Source organism: Python bivittatus, unplaced genomic scaffold (genome assembly GCF_059951505.1).
Source record: "Python bivittatus isolate LINGU-HERP-01145 unplaced genomic scaffold, Pbiv_v1 ctg000090_np1212, whole genome shotgun sequence".
In the NCBI taxonomy this organism is placed as follows: Eukaryota; Metazoa; Chordata; class Lepidosauria; order Squamata; family Pythonidae; genus Python; species Python bivittatus.
In genome coordinates this window covers 5734373-5757527 of record NW_028277046.1, presented here as the reverse complement: position 1 = coordinate 5757527, position 23155 = coordinate 5734373, and the positions used below count along the sequence as shown (strand labels likewise).

The 23155-nt window shown below is 47.6% G+C and overlaps 1 protein-coding gene across 6 annotated transcripts in view; it reads left to right on the top strand.

Annotated features, from left to right (window-relative positions):
• Nucleotides 1-23155, top strand: part of IGSF21 (immunoglobin superfamily member 21) — a 180569-nt gene that overhangs the window by 135944 nt on the left and 21470 nt on the right. For all 6 annotated transcript variants that reach the window (XM_088136868.1, XM_088136869.1, XM_088136864.1 and 3 more), the window contains 2 exons: nucleotides 5399-5520; nucleotides 20048-20166. In XM_088136868.1, the coding sequence (XP_087992994.1) occupies nucleotides 5399-5520; nucleotides 20048-20166 (241 nt within the window). The remainder of the gene's footprint in view (nucleotides 1-5398; nucleotides 5521-20047; nucleotides 20167-23155) is intronic.

The window sequence follows — 23155 nt, the reverse complement described above, 5'->3', positions numbered from 1 at the left end:
TGGTACAATTGTAGTGTGGCTTCATCTTATCACAGCCAGGATTTTGGACTATTGCCTTGGGATTGCCTACAGTATGGACCACCCCAGAATGAGACGGAGAGGCATCTTTTTGGCCAGTAGTTGGTTGAGTGTGGAAAGCATTTCTCCATTTGTCCTGTGGGAAAAAGCAATTTCTGTCCTGTCTTGGAAGAACTGTGTTTTGATTAATCAGAGGAAAAGATATCAGGGGATCTTCTGCAGGAGTGTTGGAGGCCCTGACATGAAGCGTAAGGTCATCCTGCATTTCCTGGACTGATAAACCAATGAATTGGCATGCAAAGAAGCGCTCCTTGAAAGTGACTGGCCCATTTGGGAGGAGAGACTTCCTCTTCAGTGGATCTTCTGGCCAGTGAACTACCAAAGATACATTGGTGGATGGCCACTGATTCAAGAGAGACTTTGGTTTCCTGGGGAAGTTTCTGAGAATTGGCCCATATTTGCATCTTGGGCCTAGTTCCATTTGCTTGGTAGACCATGGTTCTCATCTTAAGATCTTGCCAGGTAGAACCAGAAAGCTCTCTGATGGCTTTGGACACGGACAAATTACTTAGACCTATTGTAAATGGGATCCTTGGAGTAGAATGAAGCTCCATTATCCTGTTGGTATGGTGGGGAGGCTAATGCCTGGAACCACTTGCTCGAACAGGGTTTCTCAGCCTTGGCAACTTGAAGAAGTGTGGACTTCAACTCCCAGAATTCCCCAGCCAGCTTTGATTTCTTACTTCGATTTCTTTCAGTCCTCTCCTTTTGATTTATAGGAAATGCTAATTACAGTGGTTCTAATCCAAGGCGATGTCTGGCTGTGGTAGGGTGATTCCTCCTTCTTGGCATACATGGTCGGTGTGCCGCTTGAGGGCATGTGCAAAACAGACCCGTGGGTGAATTTGTCAATCTGTGGATTCACATATTATGAGAGAGAAGCTAACATGTAAGGGAATTAGATAGATAGATAGATAGATAGATAGATAGATAGATAGATAGATAGAATGAATGAATGAATGAATGAATGAATGAATGAATGAATGAATGAATGAATGAATGAATGAATGAAAGAAATACATACATACATACATACATACATACATACATACATACATACATACTTTGGGAGAAGCCAAGCATTTCCATTAAACAGCAGTACTATTAGAATTATATTCCTAATACCAGTCATGGTAGCAGGTCGAATCTTGCCAACATCTGTACGGTTTCTAGGACGGCCACATCTGGAGCAAGGAATTTGCCCGTTTCCTCTGCCCAGGCTAATGAAATAATAACCATAATAGCAGTAAGAATTATAGTAGTCCTGATAGCAACAAAAACAAGACTTGAGTCACTGACGATTGGTTATGTCCTTGAAAACTTCTAGTGTGCGTTTCTCCAAAGTGTGTGTGATTTACAGCCCAGATAATTTTCTCTCTCTCTGTTTTTTTTTTTCCTTGTGTGCTGGAGACTGTGTATTTTCTTTATAATAAAACCTTGGCTTAGGCAAATAAATTTGAGGAGACAGTTTTACTGACAGCTGCCCTCCCTGCTTTCTCCCCCCATCCCAGTTCCCATGTAATAATAATAATAAAAAAAAAAACAGTGAAATTTCAACTAGGACAACGCGGAGTGCATTTTAAAAAACCAGAGCGGCGCACGAGGTGTCTGCAGAAGTGTTTCCGAAGGACCAGTCTGCTTTGATCTCACCGTTTCAAGTTTGTCCAGCTCTCATTCAAGAAAAGAAATCAAAAGTGAGGCCAGAGGTGATCCCTACCAGTTTTCACAGAAGATTGGATTTGAGAGATTCTGGTTCTTTTTTCCAAAGAAGAAAGTGTCACGAAGTGGTTCATTGGAAAAGAAAGAGAAAGAAAGAGGAACTTCTCCTTTACTCCCCTGGCCACCCAGTGGGAAAAAAAAACATGCAGGGAAGAATTCACTACAGGTAGTCCTCGTTTAGCGACTGTTCACAGGTATGGCGGTGATGAAGAAGTAACTTTACGACCCATCCTCACATTTACAACCTTTGCAGGATCTGTATAGCTGAAGTCAGATCATAAGCACAGCTGTGGTTTCACTTAGTGACTGCTTTGCTTAACAACCAGGTTGCCAGTCCCAATTGTGGTCACTAAACAAGGACTTCCTGTATTTCCATCCGTTTATTTGCCAGTTTGCAGCAGCTGTGCCCAAAGCAGCTTGCAGGATCGGTCTTAACTTCAAACCACAATAAGCAAAATTGTGGGTCATTGCATCCTACTGTACCAGTGGGTAAATGCTTAATAAATAGATGCCTATGAAGGTTATTTTATTCATTTATTTATGTATTTTGAGCATGAAACTGAGCAAACTCAGGGAGGCAGTGAAGGACAGGAAGGCCTGGCGCAGTATGGTTCATGGGGTCACGAAGAGTCGGACACGACTTAATGACTGAACAACAACAACAAATTTATGTATTTATTTATTAAATTTATATGCCGCCCATCTCCCCCAGATGTTTCCCATTTATGCAAAACAAATGCTTGGTGCATTGCATGCACCCAGCTGTTGTCCTTTAAAATCGCAGATGATGGCTTAGCATGTAGCGTGACCGCAGCTAGTTGTGATTTAGTGAGTTAACCATGTTTAAGAAACTATGGCTTGGTATGTTACGCGAACACGGCCGCTTTCTGGCTCTGAGGATTGGATGTATTGGGGGGACCGGTCGAAACCGAAGACCAAACCTTCTTCTGCGTTAGGTCTTTGTCTCCTCCAGCACAACTCATTTCTCGTGACGGGAAGCAAACATCTTCAGCATTTCAAGGGCTGGTGACACTGCCGGCCAACGTATTTTGCCATTCTCCCGATTCCTGCCTTCTTTCCTGCCCCCACGTGCCCATGACTCCACCGTCTCCCCACGTATTTATTTATTTATTCCCTAGACATTTGCTCCGGGGAGCTTATTAGCACCATCCGCGCTTTCACATTTCCCTCGGAAGAGACATTTTGACACTGCCTCCAGGTACGTTATTTCATTAGCAGATTCGCACCTTGTCGCCTATTATCTTGGAAACAAGGAAGTGTAACTTGGACGTGGAGGAGCAGCTGAGGTGGAAGAGAGAGAGTGGAGCTTTTGATTCTGGTTGTCTTTCAGTCTTTATTCTGGCCTCCCCTTTGGGCCGTGAAGCAGGGCTCTCCATCTGAGGTCTTTGGAGCTCTCACAAAATGGTGGCCATGTTGGGTCTGGCCCACCCCTTTACTGGAGACCGATGCTTTTCCTCCCCGCTGTCATAGGGTGGTCTTCCCCATCTTTCTTTTTATTTGAGCAGATGACCCCACTTCCAGAGGAAGCTCTAGACTATGTCCACCCAACTTTTTAATTTTCTGTGGAGATATGTGTCCAAGATGCTAAGCCATTCTTAGAAATAAAGATGAGGTAGGTTTTGGGGCTGTGTTGTGCTTTCCAAGATGACAACTTCTCCTTTCTTGTGAGTTTTAAAGAAAATAAACTGGAAACAACACAATCCCGAGGGATGGGGGGGCTTGGTAGGTACCAAGGAAGGCGTTGGCTGACTACGCTACTGTGTCCAGGGGGTAGACCTTAAAGTCTTGTTGTTTTTGTGGGAGAAGGAGACACTCCTTCTGTTTCCCTTGAGGGTTCATCTCAGAACATCAACTCCCAGTTGGCACTTCAGTTGGGCAACCTGAATGGACCCTTGTTCATTCAGGTTGCCCAACTTCTGCCTGGTTCCTCTGCTGTGGCCAGGTTGGACGGTTCCTGCAACCAGCCAACAGAAATGGAGCAGGCTGATAGTTCGGGCCAGTTTAGATCTCTCTCTTAGCTCCACCTTTTGTAACCTATCACATGGTTACAAGTGTCTGCACATACCACTGGTGTTTCTTGGGAACGCAAGGAATATATATATGCATGCCATGCAGGAGATTAATAGTTCAAAAGGATCTGGAGATCTTACTAAGACTTTAAAATGTCTGGCCTGATCTTCAAGAATTGCCATGGAACCACAGTCCAAGTCCCTCTATCAGTTTCCCTACATTAAAGCTCCCCACTTTAAGTCTTGAGGGGCAACTGTAGGTCAAAGTTGCTTGTTCCTTCCCCTTTTGCTATATCTATCTCTCATCCATCTATCTATCTATCTATCTATCTATCTATCTATCTATCTATCTATCTATCTTCTATCTTCTATCTATTTTTTCCATCCATCCATCCATCCATCCATCCATCCATCCATCCATCCATCCTGTCTGTGTGTGTGTGTCTGTCTGTCTGTCTATCTTCTATCTATCATCTATCATCTATCTATCCATCCATCCATCCATCCATCCATCCATCCATCCATCCATCCATCCATCCTGTTTGTGTGTATCTATCTATCCTATCTATCCTATCTATCTATCTATCTATCTATCTATCTATCTATCCATCCATCCATCCATCCATCCATCCATCCATCCATCCATCCATCCATCCATCCTGTCTGTCTGTCTGTCTGTCCGTCCGTCCGTCCGTCCATCCTGTCTGTCCGTCCGTCCATCCATCCATCCATCCATCCATCCATCCATCCATCCAGCTGTCTTATACTATCCCCACCTATTCATAAATCCTCTTTTTTCCCTTCCTCCCTTCCTTTCATACCAGTTTATTTTTAAACATTCCTTAACTATAAAGAAGCAGAAGAAAGAAGTTAAGGGAAATATGGTGGGGTGAGAGGTGAAAGAAGCATCTCAGTTTTATTTTTAGGGAAAAAGGCAGTAGAATTAAGCATTTGCAGGTGGGAGTCTGGGAAAATCGGTGTATAATTGTTTGTGGGGGAAGCTGTATAATTGTCTTGGGGCCAAACCTAGCTATTGGAACACGGCGCTGCGCTATTATTGCATCAGGGAAGCAGATACCAAATTGTGGTTTCAGCTGGTGACCTTCCCTAAAATAAACATTGTTTATTCAATGATTGTTTTTGCAAACGGTGACAAGCAGACTCAAATAAGATTCTGGTTTGGTGTGATACGTGAACCCACTATTTAGTTAAAAGTGTTCTGGGAGGTAGTAGTTTTTCTTGTTCTTTTTATAATGGGATAATGAGTCTCATGCCTTGACGGGGATCCGTGCAATTTTGCCCTTCCTTCCCCAGTTCCAAATGAACCAGCAAGCACATGCTGGTTGTGGGAATGGAGAATGTAGAAGGTGGTTAGACCCCAAGAAAAGTTGCAGTTTTCACCCTCAATGCTGGCAAGAGCCAGTTTGGCGATTGTGTAAATGAACAAGAGTCCCATCAGTCAAAGGGTAGTTGACATCTCATGAATTTTGCTCCATCCTTTTGACATCTTCCGTCTGACGTGCTCCAAAATTTACATTTGGCTTTTCTCTCCTCTGCGTTTCCCTTGGCAGGTAACAGATGGTGGTACCATCAAGCAGAAAATCTTCACCTTTGATGCCATGTTCTCCACAAACCAGTCACACATGGAGAACTATCGTAAGAGGGAGGACCTGGTCTACCAGTCCACAGTGAGGTAACTCAAACCATCTTCTTTGAAGTAGTTCCAACAGATCGTAACTGCGCAGAGATATGATCAGAAGTTGACTCCGTTGAATCTTCCATTAGAAATGGGCCAAATCTCTTCCATCCGGCATTTTTTCTCAGAATCACGTTGACTCGAGTGAGCAGCTGAAATCCAAATTAAAATGGATAAAAAATCCATATCCAGTGGATGAGTGGAATCAAATTGCTTTGAGGATCTGAATTAAATCAGCAATTCCAGTTGGGTCAATTCCAGTTGATGCAAACCCTCCTATGGCTCCGTCACCAATTATAGCATTATTTTGTCTATATTTAAACTGTAATTGAATTGCCCTGCTTTTCCTTTGGCATTTCTTTGTCCTTTATCTGTACTCTTCTAGACCTGCCAACTGATGTAAGATTTCAAGAAGTGGGGGGGGAAATATGATGGCATTTAGAGCACCATAAGATGTTGGTCCTTAATACTGCCAGTCCCTGCCTCTCAGACCAACCTACCTTATAGGATTGCTATGGTTGGGGAAAGTATGCCACTTTGAGCTCTGGCACACGTCTTTTTGGCATCACCTTCTCCTACTTTAGCTGCACAGAAGTTATCCTGGCTGCTTTCGATCAAGGTGGAAAACGGGTTCTTCCTAGTTTTGGGAAGGAAGACGTCAAGACGTTCAGTGGTGGGGTGGGGATTGCATTTTGCAACGCGCTCCGTTCTGGGCAGAGGAGACAGGAAAGGTTCCATTATTCAGAAGGGGAAGAAACCTTGGAAGAATTAACGCAAGGAGAGGGCACCAGGGTAAGGGGAGAGAAAAGGGCAGAGACGTTGGGTGGAAGGAAGACGACTCAACGTGTTCCACCGAGGCCACCGAAGTTGTCTGCGGAAACAGCTCCTGCTGTTGCTTGATTGGCCAGAGAGACGTCGGGGATAAGGAACCCACATTTACATATAAATGAAGATATTTACAAATTAATGCATTTTGAGCAAGAGGAAGTCCCAGCGCCGCAGCTGTCAAGGCGACAGCCTGCCTTGGAGTGGGACGAGGGAAGGCAGATCTGGTGGCGAGTGAAAGGCAGCAGAAGACCCAGGTGGGTCTTCAGGAGGGTCTTCCAGGGGAGGTGAATCCGGGAATCTCTGTTTGGGACGTGGCGCTCTTAGCTCAACCCCAGGCATGGCTGACTAAAGCTCACTGCAAAACTCCAGTTTTTGCAGAAGATCCGGTGCTGTGCAACGCGGCCTTCTATGTTTATTTTGGTGCTCGCCTCTCCGGCACCCTGTAAAGACCAATGGGGAGATCAGGAGCCTTTGAGATGGCTGCTACTTCCTGGTCTCAGGGAAGCACTGATTTCGGCCCCCGGGTCCCCGAAAGTCCGCTCAACTCTCTGTCCTCGAGTCCCCTCCGATTCCAGCTTTCCTCATACAGCTTCCCACAAGTTCCCTTCTGGGCTCTGCAGGTTTAATTATGCGCATAAAATATATTCCCAGAATGGGGTTGGGGGGGAGGGAAAGAGAAGAAGCCTTTAATGAAAGGAATAAATCTTTGCATTTATTGCGCAAAGGGAAGCGCCTTGTTTCCTCTGCCTCTTTCCAGGGCAGGAGGAAGAGAAGACTAGCAAGCCCTCCCCTGTTTTCTCTCATCGAGAGAAGTCAAAGCCGCTCTTGGTTCCGCCGCTTGGAGACAGGCTGCGTGGGGGAAGGAAGGACTGTGGGTTTGGTTCCCCAGCTGCCCCTTTCTGCAATTTTCCAGCTGCCTCTGGAGGTCCAGATGCAACTTCTCAAATGCTTAATTTTGCTCCTGCGCTAGCAATGAACTCACAGAGGGCTGATCTTCCATTCTTGACCCCTGCAGAGGAACAATAAAAAATCTCCTTTGATTCAGCCCAACTGCTGGCGATATCAGGGCGTCTCCATGTTGTTTTCAAAAGGATTTGCCTGGGTATTTTTTTCCAATATCCTGGTCCAGCGCTCAGCTCTGGGATCTCAAAATTAACCACATCTCAAAACTAACCACACTCAACCCTGTTTAGCTTTCCAAGTTCAGCCAACGTGAGGTGAGGGTTGACGTCTAACTCAGCATAACGGTAGGCTCTCAGGTGTGAGCGACTGGGTGTTCTTGAACCCATCTCTCACAGCCGAGCCAGCATGGCCAATGGCAAGGAATGCTGGGAGTTGTAGTTTAGCAATGTTGAGAGATTCATAGATTGCCCATAGCCTGTTTCATAGCTTGGGACCTCTCTAGGTAATCATAAGAAATAGATTCCTTCCTTCCTTCCTTCCTTCCTTCCTTCCTTCCTTCCTTCCTTCCTTCCTTCCTTCCTTCCTTCCTTCCTTCGCTTTCTGCTTCCTCCTTCCTTCCTTCCTTCCTTCCTTCCTTCCTTCCTTCCTTCCTTCCTTCCTTCCTTCCTTCCTTCCTTCCTTCGCTTCCTGCTTCCTTCCTTCCTTCCTTCCTTCCTTCCTTCCTTCCTTCCTTCCTTCCTTCCTTCTCTCTTCCTTCCTTCTCTTTCTGCTTTCTCCTTCCTTCCTTCCTTCCATTCCATTCCATTCCATTCCTTCTCTCTTCCTTCCTTCTCTTTCTGCTTTCTCCTTCCTTCCTTCCTTCCATTCCTTCCTTCCTTCCTTCCTTCCTTCCTTCCTTCCTTCCTTCCTTCCTTCTCTCTTCCATTCCATTCGCTTTCTGCTTTCTCCATTCCATTCCATTCCATTCCATTCCATTCCATTCCATTCCATTCCATTCCATTCCATTCCATTCCATTCCATTCCATTCCATTCCTTCCTTCCTTCTCTCTTCCTTCCTTCTCTTTCTGCTTTCTCCTTCCTTCCTTCCTTCCTTCCTTCCTTCCTTCCTTCCTTCCTTCCTTCCTTCCTTCCTTCCATATCCTTCCTTTCTTCCTCTTTTTCTCCTTCCTTCCTTCCTTCCTTCCTGACGTTCAAACACTTTCCCCGCATTTTATTCTGGCCGGTGTTTGCTTATTTGCAAATTACCTGTTTAATTTAAGCATATTCCCCCCGTGTCTTTCTCCCACGCATCACCTTTGGGGCGAGCGTACACTTTCTCTTGAAATGGTGCCCTTTGGTGGGCACCGCTCTGAATTGCCCACCGCAACCCTGCAGATTTCAGCAGGCAACCGTGCAGAGGTGTGGAAACTGCAAACTGGTCAGGAATCTGTAGAGACGCAAGTGGAAGCGTATCCTCTTTTCCTTCTGGCTTGCGTTTTCGGACAGTTCTTCCCTCCCTCCCCGCTGCCAATCGAGCTAATTAATTACAGCTGTTTGCGTCTTCTATTTTTAAACCCTGCTGCCAGAACCCTAATCAGCTGCTCATTTACTGCGTGTCTGCAGCTTGGCTCGCTGCCCTCCGTAGCATAGGAACACTTTGCTCCCCAAACTCAGCTTCGGCCCTCCGTGACTAGGCGGTTCCCAGGGGAAATGGTGTGTCGTGGCGCCCCCTGGTGGCACTGAGGTCTTCCTGCCAACCCTGTGTGGCCGTGTTGACCCTGGTTCACGCATCACCCTGAGCTGTGCTGTGTAGTTGTAAAATTGCTACAGTCCACCGGGGGTGGGATAGATGGCCTTCAGGAGGTTTGGAAGAGCAGTGGTGCAATCGGAGACTTTTGGGGGGCACAGATGCCCCCAGAAGGCACGAACGGAGGAGGGTGGTGAAGGAGGAAGGCGGTGGAAATGAAGGCGATCAGGGGGCCGTTGGGAGCAGAAGGGAAAGCAAAGAAGAGAAAGCCTTGCTTCGTAGAATGTCGCTTGGCTCGCTTGCTTGAGCTAAGTGTAATTCCTGTGCACTTTCTGAGGATGAATCTCACCTTCCCACTTGCACGTATGGTGGTCCAGCTTTGCAAGTGGCAGCTTTTGCCTTTTTGGTATCATGCAGGAAGTTGTGTCCCCTGCCTGTGTAGTAGTCCTCGTTTAGCAACCACAATTGGGACTGGCAACTTGGTCGTTAAGCAAAGCGGTCGCTAATTGAAACATCACAATTTTATGATCTGACTTCAGCTTTCCTTTGCTTTACAGACCTGCGAAGGTCCTAAATGCGAGGACTGGTCGCAAAGTTACTTTTTTGTGGCTGTCGTAACTGCAAACATTTGCTAAACGAGGCAGTCACTAAACAAGGACTGTCTGTAGTTCTCGTTCATTTGCCTTCCTTGCAACCCACGCCCCTCATCACAGCCAGATGCTGCGGGGAGGTGGAGTGGCAGGTTTAGCCACTTCAGGAAGGCCACATCTGTCCTGTCATTGGGGGATGGAGCCGTGGGGAGAAGTGGATTGACATAAATGCCAGGCAAAAATAGAAAAGTGGAAGCCAGGCGAGTGGCAACTAAGCCCCCCTCCCTTCCCTTCCCTGCAGCTCCCCCGCCCCAGCAAGAAATTGCTTGCTGCAATTTTGGCTTTATTACTAATTTTATTGCTCCCTTTACACCTGGGCTTATAAAGCCTCCAAACTGGGGTATAAAAATATTACCGAGAGGTATAATATAAGGCTGGGTACCACATTTCTTTTTCATTTCTCTTTGGACGGGGACAGGATGTAAAGGCCTGGATGCATTTTAGCACTTGTTTTTCTGGCCATGGAGAACAGAAAACTTGGACATTATCCACAGCGTATTAATTCTTTGCTCGTTCGTTTGGCTTTTGCTAATTTTGGAACGCTCCCTCCCAGCTTGTCTGCAAGAACTCAAACAATTGCTCACCTCTGTCGAAGCAGAGAGATTATTAACCCGGTGTATAGCTCCCAAGAGTGGCCACAAGTAACAGATATAGGTAGTCCTCGTTTACTGACCATAATTGGGACCGGCAACGGTCTATAAGTGAAGCAGTTGCTCAGTGAAACCGTGACCGTGCTTATGATCTTCCTTCAGCTTTCCTTTGCTTTGTGAAGGTCATAAATGTGAGGATTGGTCGTAAAGTTACTTTTTCATCACTGTTGTAACTTTGAACGGCCGCTGTACGAGACAGTCGCTAAACGAGGACTACCTGTCCTTGGTTTGATCAGTTAGCCTGCAGATGGATATGGAGGTTCCACTTAGCTAGTGTGACTTTCATTTGTTGCTGACTGTGAACTTGTCCTAGCCATCTTTAAAAATTACAAAGGTGCAGGGTCTCGGGCAGAGTGAATTCCCAAACTCAATTATGTTATTACAAGGATGGCTGTTTTGTCAGTCCTGAGTTTAGCGCCGATCGCTTTCCCTGATTGCTTCTTCGGGTTTTATCTGAGCCGGAGCCCCAATTGGTCATCTTCATGTTGATGTGCAATTAAAGGTGGTTGTGATAAGCTTTGCAAGGGTCAGGTGTTAAATGAACAGAACGAGGCGTGAAAAACTTGGCGAGAGGCGCTCTTTGCGGGGGAGCGCCAACTCACGTCTCTGCCCAGACTTACGAACGGTTCCATTCCCTCTGTGGCGACCTCCCCGGGGTCGGCTTCGGTCGCCCCGAAATGACTCGCCCAGGTTTGCGGAAGAGAGAAGTGCCTCTCCATCCTCGCGACGGGCTTCTGGGCACCAGCGAATGGGCACGGCAGCGCGGATCCCCAATTTCCCCTCCTCCCCCTTAAATCCTGACTTCGTATCGCAGGCAGCTCGCTTTCTGCTCAGGCACCGGTTTAATTGTTGTGGAATCTACTGACATGACTAATTATTGTTTTGCAAGAATTTCGCGGGCTTTACTAATTGATTACATATTCCCTGACTTGACAGTTTCCTTCTTGGAGAATGCAAAATATGCTTCCTTTCTCTCTCCCTTTCCCTCCGCGGCTCCCTTTCTCGTCCCTTCTCTCTCTTATTGACTTTGTCCTCTCTCGATAGGATACCCAAAACTGTTTGTTTTTCTTTTGCACCGCCAGAGGATGCTTTGGGAGGTTTGTACTGGAACGTTTAGTTTGGACCTGAAAATTGCCTCGGTATTAAACTTAAAAAGAACAGTCTTCGCCATGGTATGTTGAGAGCAGGAATTGAACCTGATTATGTGAAGAGCTGCAGTGAAGAAACAGGCCAGATGGAACTCCCATAAACAGAGGCAGTGTATCTTTCCATTTCATGTGCCCGAGACACATTAGAGAAGGTACATTGGGGTAATTCAGGGATATTGACTTGCATTGGCTAAATAAAACCTCTGCTTCCAGTAGCACTCTACCTCTGTGGCTTGAGGAGGATGCTGTTGCTGTCACACCCCCTCGGTGGGCTTTCTGAGGGTACAGGTAGTCCTCATTTAGCAACCCCAAGTCAGAGCGGCAACTCAGCCATTAAGCAAAGCAGTCACTGAGCGAAGCCGCGACTGTGCTTATGATCTGGCTTCAGCTTTCCTTTGCTTTACAGACCTGCAAAGGTTGTAAACCCGAGGATCAGTCGTAAAGTTACTCTTTCATCACCGCCGTAACTGCGAACGGTTGCTAAACGAGGAGTGCAGTCTGATTCTGTGATGCTGTTCTTACGCCTTCGGCCGGGCCCGCTTGCAGCCACGGGAGACGGAGCATCCATCTTCCGAAGCAGTCTATCGCAGTACTGCTGCGCCACCCCGCTGCTCTCATGTCTGGCATCCGCCCCCCCCCCCCAAAACACAGTAAAATGAATTGCCAGGCGCTGCGTAATTAGCAAAGTGAATCATGCGATGTTGGAGAGAGAGCATAGAGGGCAACGGATGCTGCAGAAGTCAGGTTTCTCTTCTCGGCCCATCTGGTTGTGGGATCGAGCGCCAGCGCACAAGCTGCCCTCCCTTTATCGCCACCCGTAGAGCTGGGGACAAAGAGTGAGATGCCTGCGGCCCTCCCAGACCCCCAATTACAGAAACGCAGAGAGGAAGGAGCTGTCTAGCCAAGAGGCAGCCCTCTGCTAGAACGCATGACGAACCGGCAATTAGACCGTATCGGCCACGCGGGGGTGCGCTGCGTGCTTCTGTGTCAAGGCGTGCCCCCTCCCCAGAGGGGAGGTGGGAGTCTCTCAGCTTCGCGGGGTGCCTGGATTCGGAGACGGAGGGCGCTGTGGATCTCTCTCCTCCCCCCATTGCACCTGCTCGCTTTTCACGGGGTCAGGGTAAACGCGTAACGCGTGAAGCCGGCGTCTTTTTGGGAGAGGGCAGAAGTCTCTGCCGCGGGAAACGGAGCTCTGAATTCTTCCCTTCCCACCCATTGAGATGCTGATGGGGCGGGGTGGGGGGAGAAGAAACAACTTTGGAGAAGTGAACGTTTTCGAAGGGTAATTGAGTTTGGCTTTGCCCATTAGATGGAAAATGTAAAATTGGATAACATCACATTAAAATGGGGACTTAATGAATTCCTCTCCGTCCTTCCGTGAGACAGCCCTGCAGCCCTTCACAGGCCCACCTAGGATTCATTTCCGAGAAGAAATTGTTCTGCGGCAAGAGAGATGGGCACCCCTCGTTTCCCAATTCCGCTTGGAGGCCTCTTGCGTCTTGGCAGGGGGTGGGCGTCCGTGTTGCACCATCCTTCTCCCCCCTCCAAGAGTTTGATCCTCACAACCAAACTACAGGGTAGATCCGGCTCAGGGAAGGCGCCAGAGCCCCAAATTTCCTTTGGAAAGGTGACTGGGGCTGTGCAGGAAGACCGGGTGGTCGCAGCAGAGGAGGGGGATCCCAGAAATGGGTTTAACTAGAGACCTCTGGAGAGCTAGGCCATACCCGAGGAAAGACCAGCTGTGAATTCCAGTTCACAAGTGGCGGAATGAGAGAAGGGTGGATCCTGCTCCTCTCTTTCTTTAAAAAGTGGCAGTGTGCTGAAGCCACGCTGCGTTAGATGATGCAGAGTCTTTGGGAGATGTGGGTGGGTGGTGGTCTGAGCTTGGAAGATCCACATCCTTCTGGAGAGGGCTTCTGGATCTCCTTGTCCTCCCAGACATCTCCAATCCAGATCCTCAGGACTATCCATGGGAGATCCACATCCTTCTGGAGGGGGTCTCTTGATCCTTTTCTTCTCCTCTCCCAGACATCTCCAATCCAGACTCTCAGAACTATCCATGGGGCCATTACCTCCTGCAGGAGGACTCAGCTCAGCAGCCACCTCCTCCTCCTTTTCCTCCCCGTCCGTCTTTCTCCTCTGGCTCTTGCGTATTGTAGAACTAACACAATTTACAGGCAGAACGTTTTTTGCTGGCCCAGCACTGAGCACTTAAAAGCCTCAGTAATTGTCAGCCGGGTTTCCACAAATTGTCTGAATTACTGTGATGCAGAGCATGTTTGCAGGAGAAGTGGGTTTTCAGATTCCACCTTTATTTCATACAGTGCAAACCAGACGCCAAATGTTGTCGCCTTAACATTTATTTATTTTTGTAGAGGGAGGTAAGAAGAAAGAAGAAAAAGGCTGCTTTATCTGCTGCAGGAGCAGGAAAGGGCACTCGGTGGCTCTCCAGATGATGCTGAAGCTTGGCTCTCATCAGCTTGATGTAGCTAGCCAGTGATAAAGCTTAATTGAACTCACGGTCTGACAGCCTCCGAGAACTGCGTGTTCATCTGTAGGATATCAAAGAAGGCCTTTTAAAACGGTTTTGATAAATTGTTAGGACCTCCTTGTTGGTTTTCCTAACTGATCTGGGAATTAGGAAGATAGCCCTTCGTTTGAAATCGGCCTCTGTTACTTAGACCACGAGATGGAACTCAGCGGCTACATTCGCACAACTTGGTTAACTGAATTCACCGATTTTCTTTGTTAGGCCCGTGCACATTTCTCCAAACAGGCTGGGGTTTGCAAAGACATTGATCCACAGCGAACCCAGTTGAACCTTAACCAAGACACACCATCTTGTGTGTCCATATTTGTGGGTGTTTCTCTGGCTAGGTTAAACATGTTGCATGGACACGGAGTAAACGTTGGGCTGAGTGAGGATTTGAATTTCGCCTCCTTAAATTCATCAACCTATGTTCATGGGTGACACCAGGCCAATGCTTGTTTTAAGCATATTTTGTTGACTAAGCCACAGTAGGCTGGGTTCACAGTTAACCCATGAAGCCAATCGTTAGAGTGCTGGGCGTTAGGACATCAGCAGGGACAACCTACTCTTCCTCATGTCTTTGTTTGGCCTGCAAAGGAATGCCAGATTTCTTCCCCTGACGTTTCCTCTCCCAACGTTGCCTCTTTTCTTCAGTGCATAACTAAAGAACATATGAAGTGGGGCGGGGGCAGCGTTCCTAGGGAGAGCTGAGCCTTTTCCCTAGATGTTCTCCCACCTGGAGAAACATCAAGCGTTGGTGGAACTCAAATGGAGATGAGTCTTGCAGCCAACTAGACCGCTTGGGGGAATTTTCCATTCTCCTGCTCTGTCCTTCCATGATCCAGAGAGGCTGCAGGTCAGAATAGAGGGTGCTGCTTCTCCATTGAGTCCTCTCAATGCAAGGAATGGGGTTGGATCCACCCCTCTTTGGCTGCTGATGTCCTCATGTATTTAACCATGCGTGGTCTCTCGCTACGCCAGACAGTAGGTGGAAACGGGGTGTTGCCACACTGCCTCTGCTACAGGTATTTAGGTCAGACAGAGCGAATCTCCAACCTTGCTGGTGTCTTCAGTGAACTGGGGTTGTCAGCAAAACGGTCTGGCTGAGAAGACCCTAGACTTGTGACTCAGACAGGCATCTCTTCCCCACCCTCCCAATCTTTTTGCAACTCCCATGTCCTCTCAGAAGTTCCCTTTCCAGATCCTTCTTGAGAAGGAAAATCTTGGCTGTCAGCTAAGTACGTATACATGCATTATTTATTCCGAACTGCAAAGCTGCTTACTCACTTTTTTTTAACCTAAGCAATTGCTTGTAAGTGAAAAGAGGGCAGAAGCCTACGACGGTGGGAGGCAGGAACAGCCATGAAACATCTGTGGTATCTTCCAAAACCTCAACACTTTTTCTGTATCTCTCCTTGCTTGTTCATAACCTCCATTCATTATTTTGACATACGCCCAGTCCTGGACTGGCGAGCTTTAGCAATGTGTGATAAAGAATCTATCATAGTAGCACTGTTTAAACAGATGCTTCTCAGGATCCATTTGGGATTGTCTGTCTGGCTTTTGGCTGAACTCAGTTCAGGACTGGCTTAGTGAGCTCTTCCTAAATCCAGCTGAAGCTGGGCGATAACCCATTATCTCATTCTGCTGGTCATGGAGTCAGCAAAATGGTCTCCGTGATGCTATTAGGGAGGGAGCTTTTCTTCAAAGTCCTTCAGAAATGAAGCAGAACTAAAAGAAGAGGAAGCTGTACGTAGGTGTGGCAACCAGGTGTCAGAAGAGGTCAAAGCATGGGCAAGGGGGTCTTCCATGGACCTCCACTCTCTTGCTGTAGAACCTTCAAGCTCTATCCAGGAGAGGATATTTCTCCTACTTGGTCTTCTTAGTCACCTCCTCACTTAAGGAGACCAGTGAGCAAGCAGGACAACAAGGGTGCTGTGATGCACCTGACGGTTCTATAAAAAACACCTTGTTCTTGATCACTTCCCTCCCGGTCCCTTATGGACACCCAATTCCCAGCCTCCATTCCAGGCTAGGTCTGGGCAACTCGCGTCTAACTCTTTTCTTTCTTTAAGCACTTCCCTTGCTCCAGATGGTTTGAAAGCTGAGTGGAGATAGGGAGGGAGGGAACCAAATAGGTGGGGAGAGCCATTAATGGGTTTTGAAAGACTTGGGAGGCAGATTTCAGCACTCACCAAAAGGAGCAATAAAACCACTGGGCTCCGCTGTGAGACTCTCTCCAAATCTGGCAGCCTTGTTCGCCCCCCTTCCTTCTCTCCCCAGCTCCCCATCTCCACCTTTGTCTGGCGGATTAATTGGCCACACTCGGAGATGCCTGGATCAACCAAACATATTTAAATCAGACACACTGGCTGATTTGTATCCCATGGAAGCAATGACCGAGTAAATGCCAGCTGTGTTGAATTCCAAGGATAAGGGGGTGGGGGGAACACAGAGGGGAGAATATCTGTAGATGCTGAAGACTTGCAACGGCTCTCGAGCTGTGCTGCGGTGACATCATATCAGGTGCTCCTGTGCATTTGTGCTCCTCAGGATGAGCTCAGCTGTGGGTTCTCTGCACCCTGAAGCATGGGGAGGTTTCAAAGATTCACCTGCTGGTTTTGGCCCCTTTGATCCCCCCAGTGGGGTCACCAAGAGATTATCCCAAGAACAAGCAGATTGTGCTCTAAATATAGCCCTGGATTCAAGGCTAGAGAAGAAGCAGCTGTGGGTTGGCTATGTTTTCCCGTCAGAGCTAGGGGAGCCCACGTTTCTTCAGATGTCATGGGATTCTTCCTAACTTTCCAGACCATTGATCTACTACCAGGCATGGGAGGTCAAAAAACTTTTCGGAGTCCCTATGGCAGAGATGATTCCCCTATGCCCAGTTGGGTTCATCCATTGCTTTCCAGATTGATAGAGGTTCTGGAGATGGTTAGGTAAATAACCAGCTGCAAGTGTCCTCACTTTCAGTAAAAAGATGCTCTTCCTTGTCAGATCATAGGAAAGAAAAATCAGAAAGGAATAAAATCAGAAACTCTCCACCCTAGCGCGCCTGGGGACATATTGGCCCTAAATGGGAAATAGTTCAGATGCTGGAGCTCTTGTAACCCCATCGCTTTCTTCTCAATAAATCGTGCTAAAGAGAACTCTGAGCCGATCGCGTGCACTTTTAGGCAGATCAGGGCCCTAGAGCCTTGCTCCCTAAAGCTCCAAAGTTTGGGCTTGCCTTAACCTCCTCTTTTGGCTCCCGATGCAAGAGTGGTTTTGCTTTCTGCCTCTCAGTCTCCCCTCTGTATGCTTCCCTCCCCTCCTTGCAATAATGCAATTACTTACTCTTCTGAGAAGCTGTCAGTGTTGGTAAACTCCAGCTGCTAAATAGCATTACACACAGATCTCTCCTTAAAACCTTCTACAGTTTATTAATAGTTTATTGATCCCAGAGCCCCATCGCTGGTGAGAAAGAAGCTTCGTTCTGATCTTTCCTCCTCCCTCCCCGTTATCTGAATGCTGACTAACCAGGCAGTAGATCGATGGCACTCAATTCCCAGAAGGAAACAGAGGGGTTCTCCTCCTTGTTTAATCCAGTTTAAGGAAGAGAGGGAAGGCTAGAAGGGATAATGTCAAATGAAGGTCTGAGGTGTTCTGAGGGTTAAGTCTTCAGGGGTAATGCCATCTTCCTCCCCAGAACATCAAGGCACATTTCCCTGGAGTCTGGCTTCTTGACCACCTGGTCTGAGCTTCTAGGCAGCTTTTCATCCAACAGCATCCTCTTCTCTCTGCCAGGTACTCCAAATGACCCAGGGCACTCCTCTCCTTCAAACTAGGTGGGCAGTTCACCAGGCCTTTTGCTCTCTGTGCCCCTAACCGTTGAGTTGGATTTCTTTAGAGGCATTGCTTAAGAGAGAGAGGACACGTTGAGCGTCCAAAATGAGTCCTCCTAGGATATTTTTCCACTTTCCTTGGGTGGTCGTTGTCCTTATCTCCTATCCCCATGCATGTTGCTGTAAGACTCTCAAGGCCAAGGCCACCCATTTCTCCATCTCAGGTCTGCATCTCTGATCACAAGCATGGGCTTGGTTCCTAGTGGAGATATGAGGTCCTTCCTGCAGGCCATCCTGCTCCAGATACTTAGACCTCCTCTACGTCCTGGCTGGATTCCAGCCTTCATCCCCGTCAGCAAAGTGATCAACGAAGGGGGAGATGTAGATTGTCCTAGCCTTCTCCTGGGGGGACTGGACTCTTAGACAAGTATCTGCCTCCTTAACTTCGATTACCTTGACGTTTCGTCAGTGCCACTAATTCTCTGCCCCCAGGATTTAGCTCCCGAGCTGCACGTTTTAAAAAGATGAGTCTCGCGAGGGTTAATTTCCAAGACCCATTTTTCTGCCCTTCTTTCTGCTTCATCAGACGTTGAATCAATTAAATGAAGATTACACAGATTGGGAGAATTTATTCTCTCCGTCCTGCAAGTATTTAATTTACCTGTCGGCTTCGCTTCTTTCTCCCTTGGAGCTTTCTCAGCCTGTGGCCTGCCTCTGAGCATGGAGGTTCTACTTGCCCCTGTGGCCCAACGAAGGAAGGTGCATCGCCTTTGAAACCCGCCGAAGTCTGTGTCCAGTTGGCTCGTCTTTGGGGGCAGTTCTTGCCTCCCTGCAGACGGGAACTCAAGGCTCTAGTCCCTGTTTTTTTCCAAGCGTTCCTCCTTTCTGCTCCCAACCGCATCTTTTAATTTTTTACCGTTTCTTACTGACTTGCTCAGTCTCTTTTCCCCAATAAAATCACCCCGTTTCCTCTCTTTGGGGAATTCTCTTCTGATGAGATGGCCCTCAGCCCAGCTGCAATTGGAGCTCTCCGTTTGCCTCCCCCCAATTTCGCCTCCCCAGGGCTCCCGTTTTCTTTGATTAACTCGCAATAGCGAGCCCCACCGCTCAGTTTCATCAATCTGGCTTCCTTTCTTGCAGGGAGACCTCATCTTGTCCTCTCTGGAGATTCATTTTAGTTCCTGTTCCAGATTGGACTTTACAACACCGTGGAATCACTTTGATTTTCTTTGCTTTTTCCCCCCGGTGGTCTCTTCCGTACCCTCTTCCCCCCCCCCCATTTAGACCTGCTTTTTAATTTGAAGTTATGTCACTTGATGAGTTTCACACCCCAGCCGAAAAATATCAAGAGACGGAGCAGAGTTGAAAAGAGATCCCTCCAACCCTTGACTTCACCCAGTGTGCAAAAAGACTTTTCTCTCCACCTATATTCCCCCCTCCCCTTCCATTCAGAAAACCCACACTAGTTCAGGATTTGGGGAGGGGGGGATACAATAGTTGCACGATTATTTATCCACATTTTCTGGAAGTAGAAATTGCATTTCAGGTGCACACCTGGAACAAGACCGTGCAAACTCTGAACTCCATCAAGTTGGATGGAGGTTGGAATCCAGAATTGCAAGCTAAACCCTTTGTTTTTCTTCCTGTCCCTCTCTTGGAATGTGCATCCCGCACATTTTATGGCTGGGAATTGTGAAAAGCTATCGGGGAGGAGCAAAATTAAAACAATAACTAAACAGCAATCTTCCATGGGTCTCCAGGGTGTCATCTGTATAGATCTTCGCACCCCTAAAAGCTTGAGAACTCAACAACTTTCTCCTCTCCATCTTCGAGCAAGCTGGCCCAGCCTTCCCTTCCTTACACAGATGAAAACACAGATGTTCCCCACGGCTGTTGTTGGAAAAGTTTCCAGAATCCGCTTTTCAGGCTTTCCAAGTGTGTTTAGAAAGAATGTGGGTTTTCTGTGCATGTTCAGAGTGAAAATAATCAATCCGGGGACCTGCGTAGGGTGAATTGACTGCATGGAATTAAGACAACGAATTATTTAAGCGGGGCAGTAAAGCAGCCTCCATCTTCCTCTTCAAACTGGGTTTCCAAAAGCCAAACTTGGATTTGTGCAGAAACGGTTCGGTCTGTTCTCACGATCTGCAGCGTTTGGGTTAATATATTGGGAAAAACGCAGCAAAGGACCTCAACTTTCTACAACACGTTTAAAGGATCACCATGTCCTTACGTGGCCCTCTGTTTCTCTCTCGTTCATTCCAGGCTCCCTGAAGTCCGAATTTCAGACAACGGACCTTACGAATGTCACGTGGGGATTTACGACAGGGCGACGCGCGAGAAAGTGGTCTTGGCTTCAGGCAACATCTTTCTCAACGTGATGTGTAAGTGAAAGTCTTTCCCTTTAAACAACAGCTGTGGCTCAATGGGAATTCATTATAACCCCACGGGGGTCAGCAACTTTTCACATATCATTCCACTTATTTTTTGCAACTGAAAAAAAATAGGCTAGAAAATCTGCATTCGTCCTCTGCAACATTGCCCAGGATAGGAAGTTCAGCCTGCAGTGTTGCCTAACACGCCCTTTAAAAAAAATGGATAGATATGCTATTTAAAAGCACGAATGACTCCTTATGTGCGTCCTATTTTCCACAAAGATACACTTGGGGGGGGGTGGCATTGCACCTTGATCAGACATGCACTTCTTTGTGTGAAGCGTTTAGTTAAGAGCTGCTGGTAAACTCTGCTGATTCTTTCCTGATTTCGCCCAGAATTTGTTTGGATAACTTGTACCACGTTGCTTCCTTTGCGGTGAGTGTGGGTTTTCCCCTACACTGTCTAAGCCTAGCTTCTGGAATGCATCATAATACCTTTTCGAGTGTAACCACTCATCGGTAAGAGGGTGTCTGGATTATTATGCCAAGAGGTGATCAAGACACTTTCCCACTTCGCTTCCTCCCTGAATTTTAGAACAGGAGTGGAAATAGGAAGATTCCCCCCCCCCAGTATATTCAAGAGGCTTGCAGATCCTGGGCTGAGTCACTCAATAACTCACTGCCAGCCTGAAGATCCTGTGTTATGAACATTCACTGCGGTAGCCTTTTTCCTTAGTTTTAAAAAGTAATTTATACCCAGAGGGCAGCCGGCTGGCTGGCTGGACGCATAGATATCGGCTTCCTCGTTGTACCACGATCCCGTTTTTCATCATCAGGCATTTTTCCTCTTAAAACCGGTCCCAGAGCAAGGGTAGATGCTCGTTTTATTATTTCTGTTTTAAAATATATCTTAATCTTTCATGCAGCAAGACGGGCTTGGTTTTCTGGTTTGACAAAGGGCTGTCGAAAATCAGCCCAGGGCCTTGCTGCACCATCCAAACCACGGGCATCGCGGCATCGTAGCCCCAGCCTGGGTGCCCTGCTTAAAAAATAATCATAGCAATAAAAAGCAGAGCGTCTGTGGAAAGGCAAGCGAAAACTTGAAGTCCTTTGCCGCTGTAAATCTAGACTTCATGCTCCAGGGAGGTCGTTGGATGGCGACGGAGTCAGCAGGTTTGGTCTGCTGTAGCCAAGAGGCTGAACCCCCGTCCTTGCATTTTACAGCGAGGCTGTCGCAGTGGGGTGAGATGTGCCAAGCATCAGAGTAGAGCAGCTGTTGAAGTCCCATTTACCAGGCTGCTTCGATGCTGTCAAGGTGCCTGATGTTGACAGATGAGCTTCAGGTGGGAGCAGGGGCTGGTTCACCACCAGCTGTTCTGCATCGCGGAAACCTCGCGGCGTTAGGAAGTCTTCTTGGAACGGCGAGGCCATTTTCCTGCTCCAGCCAGCCACCCCAGTCTGCTTGCGGCTGTCCCATGGGGGGCACTGAACTCAAGGGGCCACCTTCTTTGGGGAGAAGCTTCCGGTCTCCGATGGACTCTGCCCACTCTAGGTGACCATTGACTTCCTGGTCTGGAAGGGCCATAAAAGGGCATCCACTTTGTTCAGCTGGACAAATCAAACCAGGATATACAACCAAGGAACCAAGCCTTCTTCTGCGTGGGAGAGCAAGCAAGGCCCAAAAGTTGTGAATTCCCAAGAGTGGTCTTTAACAGCAGCAATGTGAAGACATCACCGGTGGTTTGGTTAATCAACGGGGGACCTTGGTTCAAGACCCTTCCCACGTGTATTGGGTGAGATATTTGAGCAAGATGTGGCTGGCTAGCAGGGGATGGCTTCTCCTTAAACTGGCACAGCCTCAAGCTTTCAGATCCAGACCCACCATTTTGAAGAACATTTCATGCTATGAGGATGGACTTTCTCCGGCTAAACATCATTCCCTTGCTGTCCTCACTCCTTGCTTTTCCTATTCTTGGTGCGGTAGGAAAGTAATGCATCACCGGTGGTTTGCTTAATCAACTGGGGACCTTGGTTCAAGACCCTTCCCACGTGTATTGGGTGACGTATTTGAGCAAGACGTGGCTGGTTAGTAGGGGATGACTTCTCCTTATGTCTGCGTGGAAAACTGGCACGGCCTCCAGCTTTCAGATGCAGACCCACCATTTTGAAGAACGTTTCATGCTATGAGGATGGACTTTCTCCAGCTCAACGTCATTCCCTCGCTGTCCTCACTCCTTGCTTTTCCTATCCTTGGTGCAGTAGGAAAGTAAGGCCCATCCAGATCTTTTCCTCACACTTCTTGGAAGCTAACTATCTCCCTTGGGGTCTGTAGCTGAAGGACAGCCAGAGACATTGCCTGAGAAGGGGGGTCGCTGTGATAGGACCCCCCTTTTAGCTGGTAGCAGAAGGCAACAGGGCTTCGCTGGGACACCTCCATCAGCTGAGACGTTTGTCAAGATCCATCCAACCCAGGTTAGGTGCCTCGTAGGAGGAGAGAGAATTACAGAAAACTCAGCGCTGGGAATGCTTAGAACTGCTGTAGGAAAACAGATGGTGAGGGAGAGTTTTCCTCTTGCTGCAGATAAACCGGGCTGGTTGAACTGTATCTTTAAAACCAAACGAGCAAAAAAGGACAGTTGGTATCTTCAAAACTTAACTAATTCCCTGCAGCCCCAACTGTCACAGGGCGCAGCCTTCTTCACCAGAGGCTGTTTTAAGAATAATAATTAAGTGTGAGGCCAAGGGGCCATGAAATTCAAGGACTACAGTCCTGTGACATTTCCATGCTAGGCACTAATGTTTGCAGCAGCAAGAGTTTTACAAGATTGTGTTATTGCTAATTGCTGCTGGGTTGAAAGGGACAAAGGGTTTATCTTGTGTGCATTTCAGCTTTGCGTGAAGCTGCCACGGGCTCTGTAGCATTTCAGAGCTATTCAGATCCGGCAGACCATTTCAGTATCTCCTCTATGTATATGTATGATTTGTGGGTATGCATGAG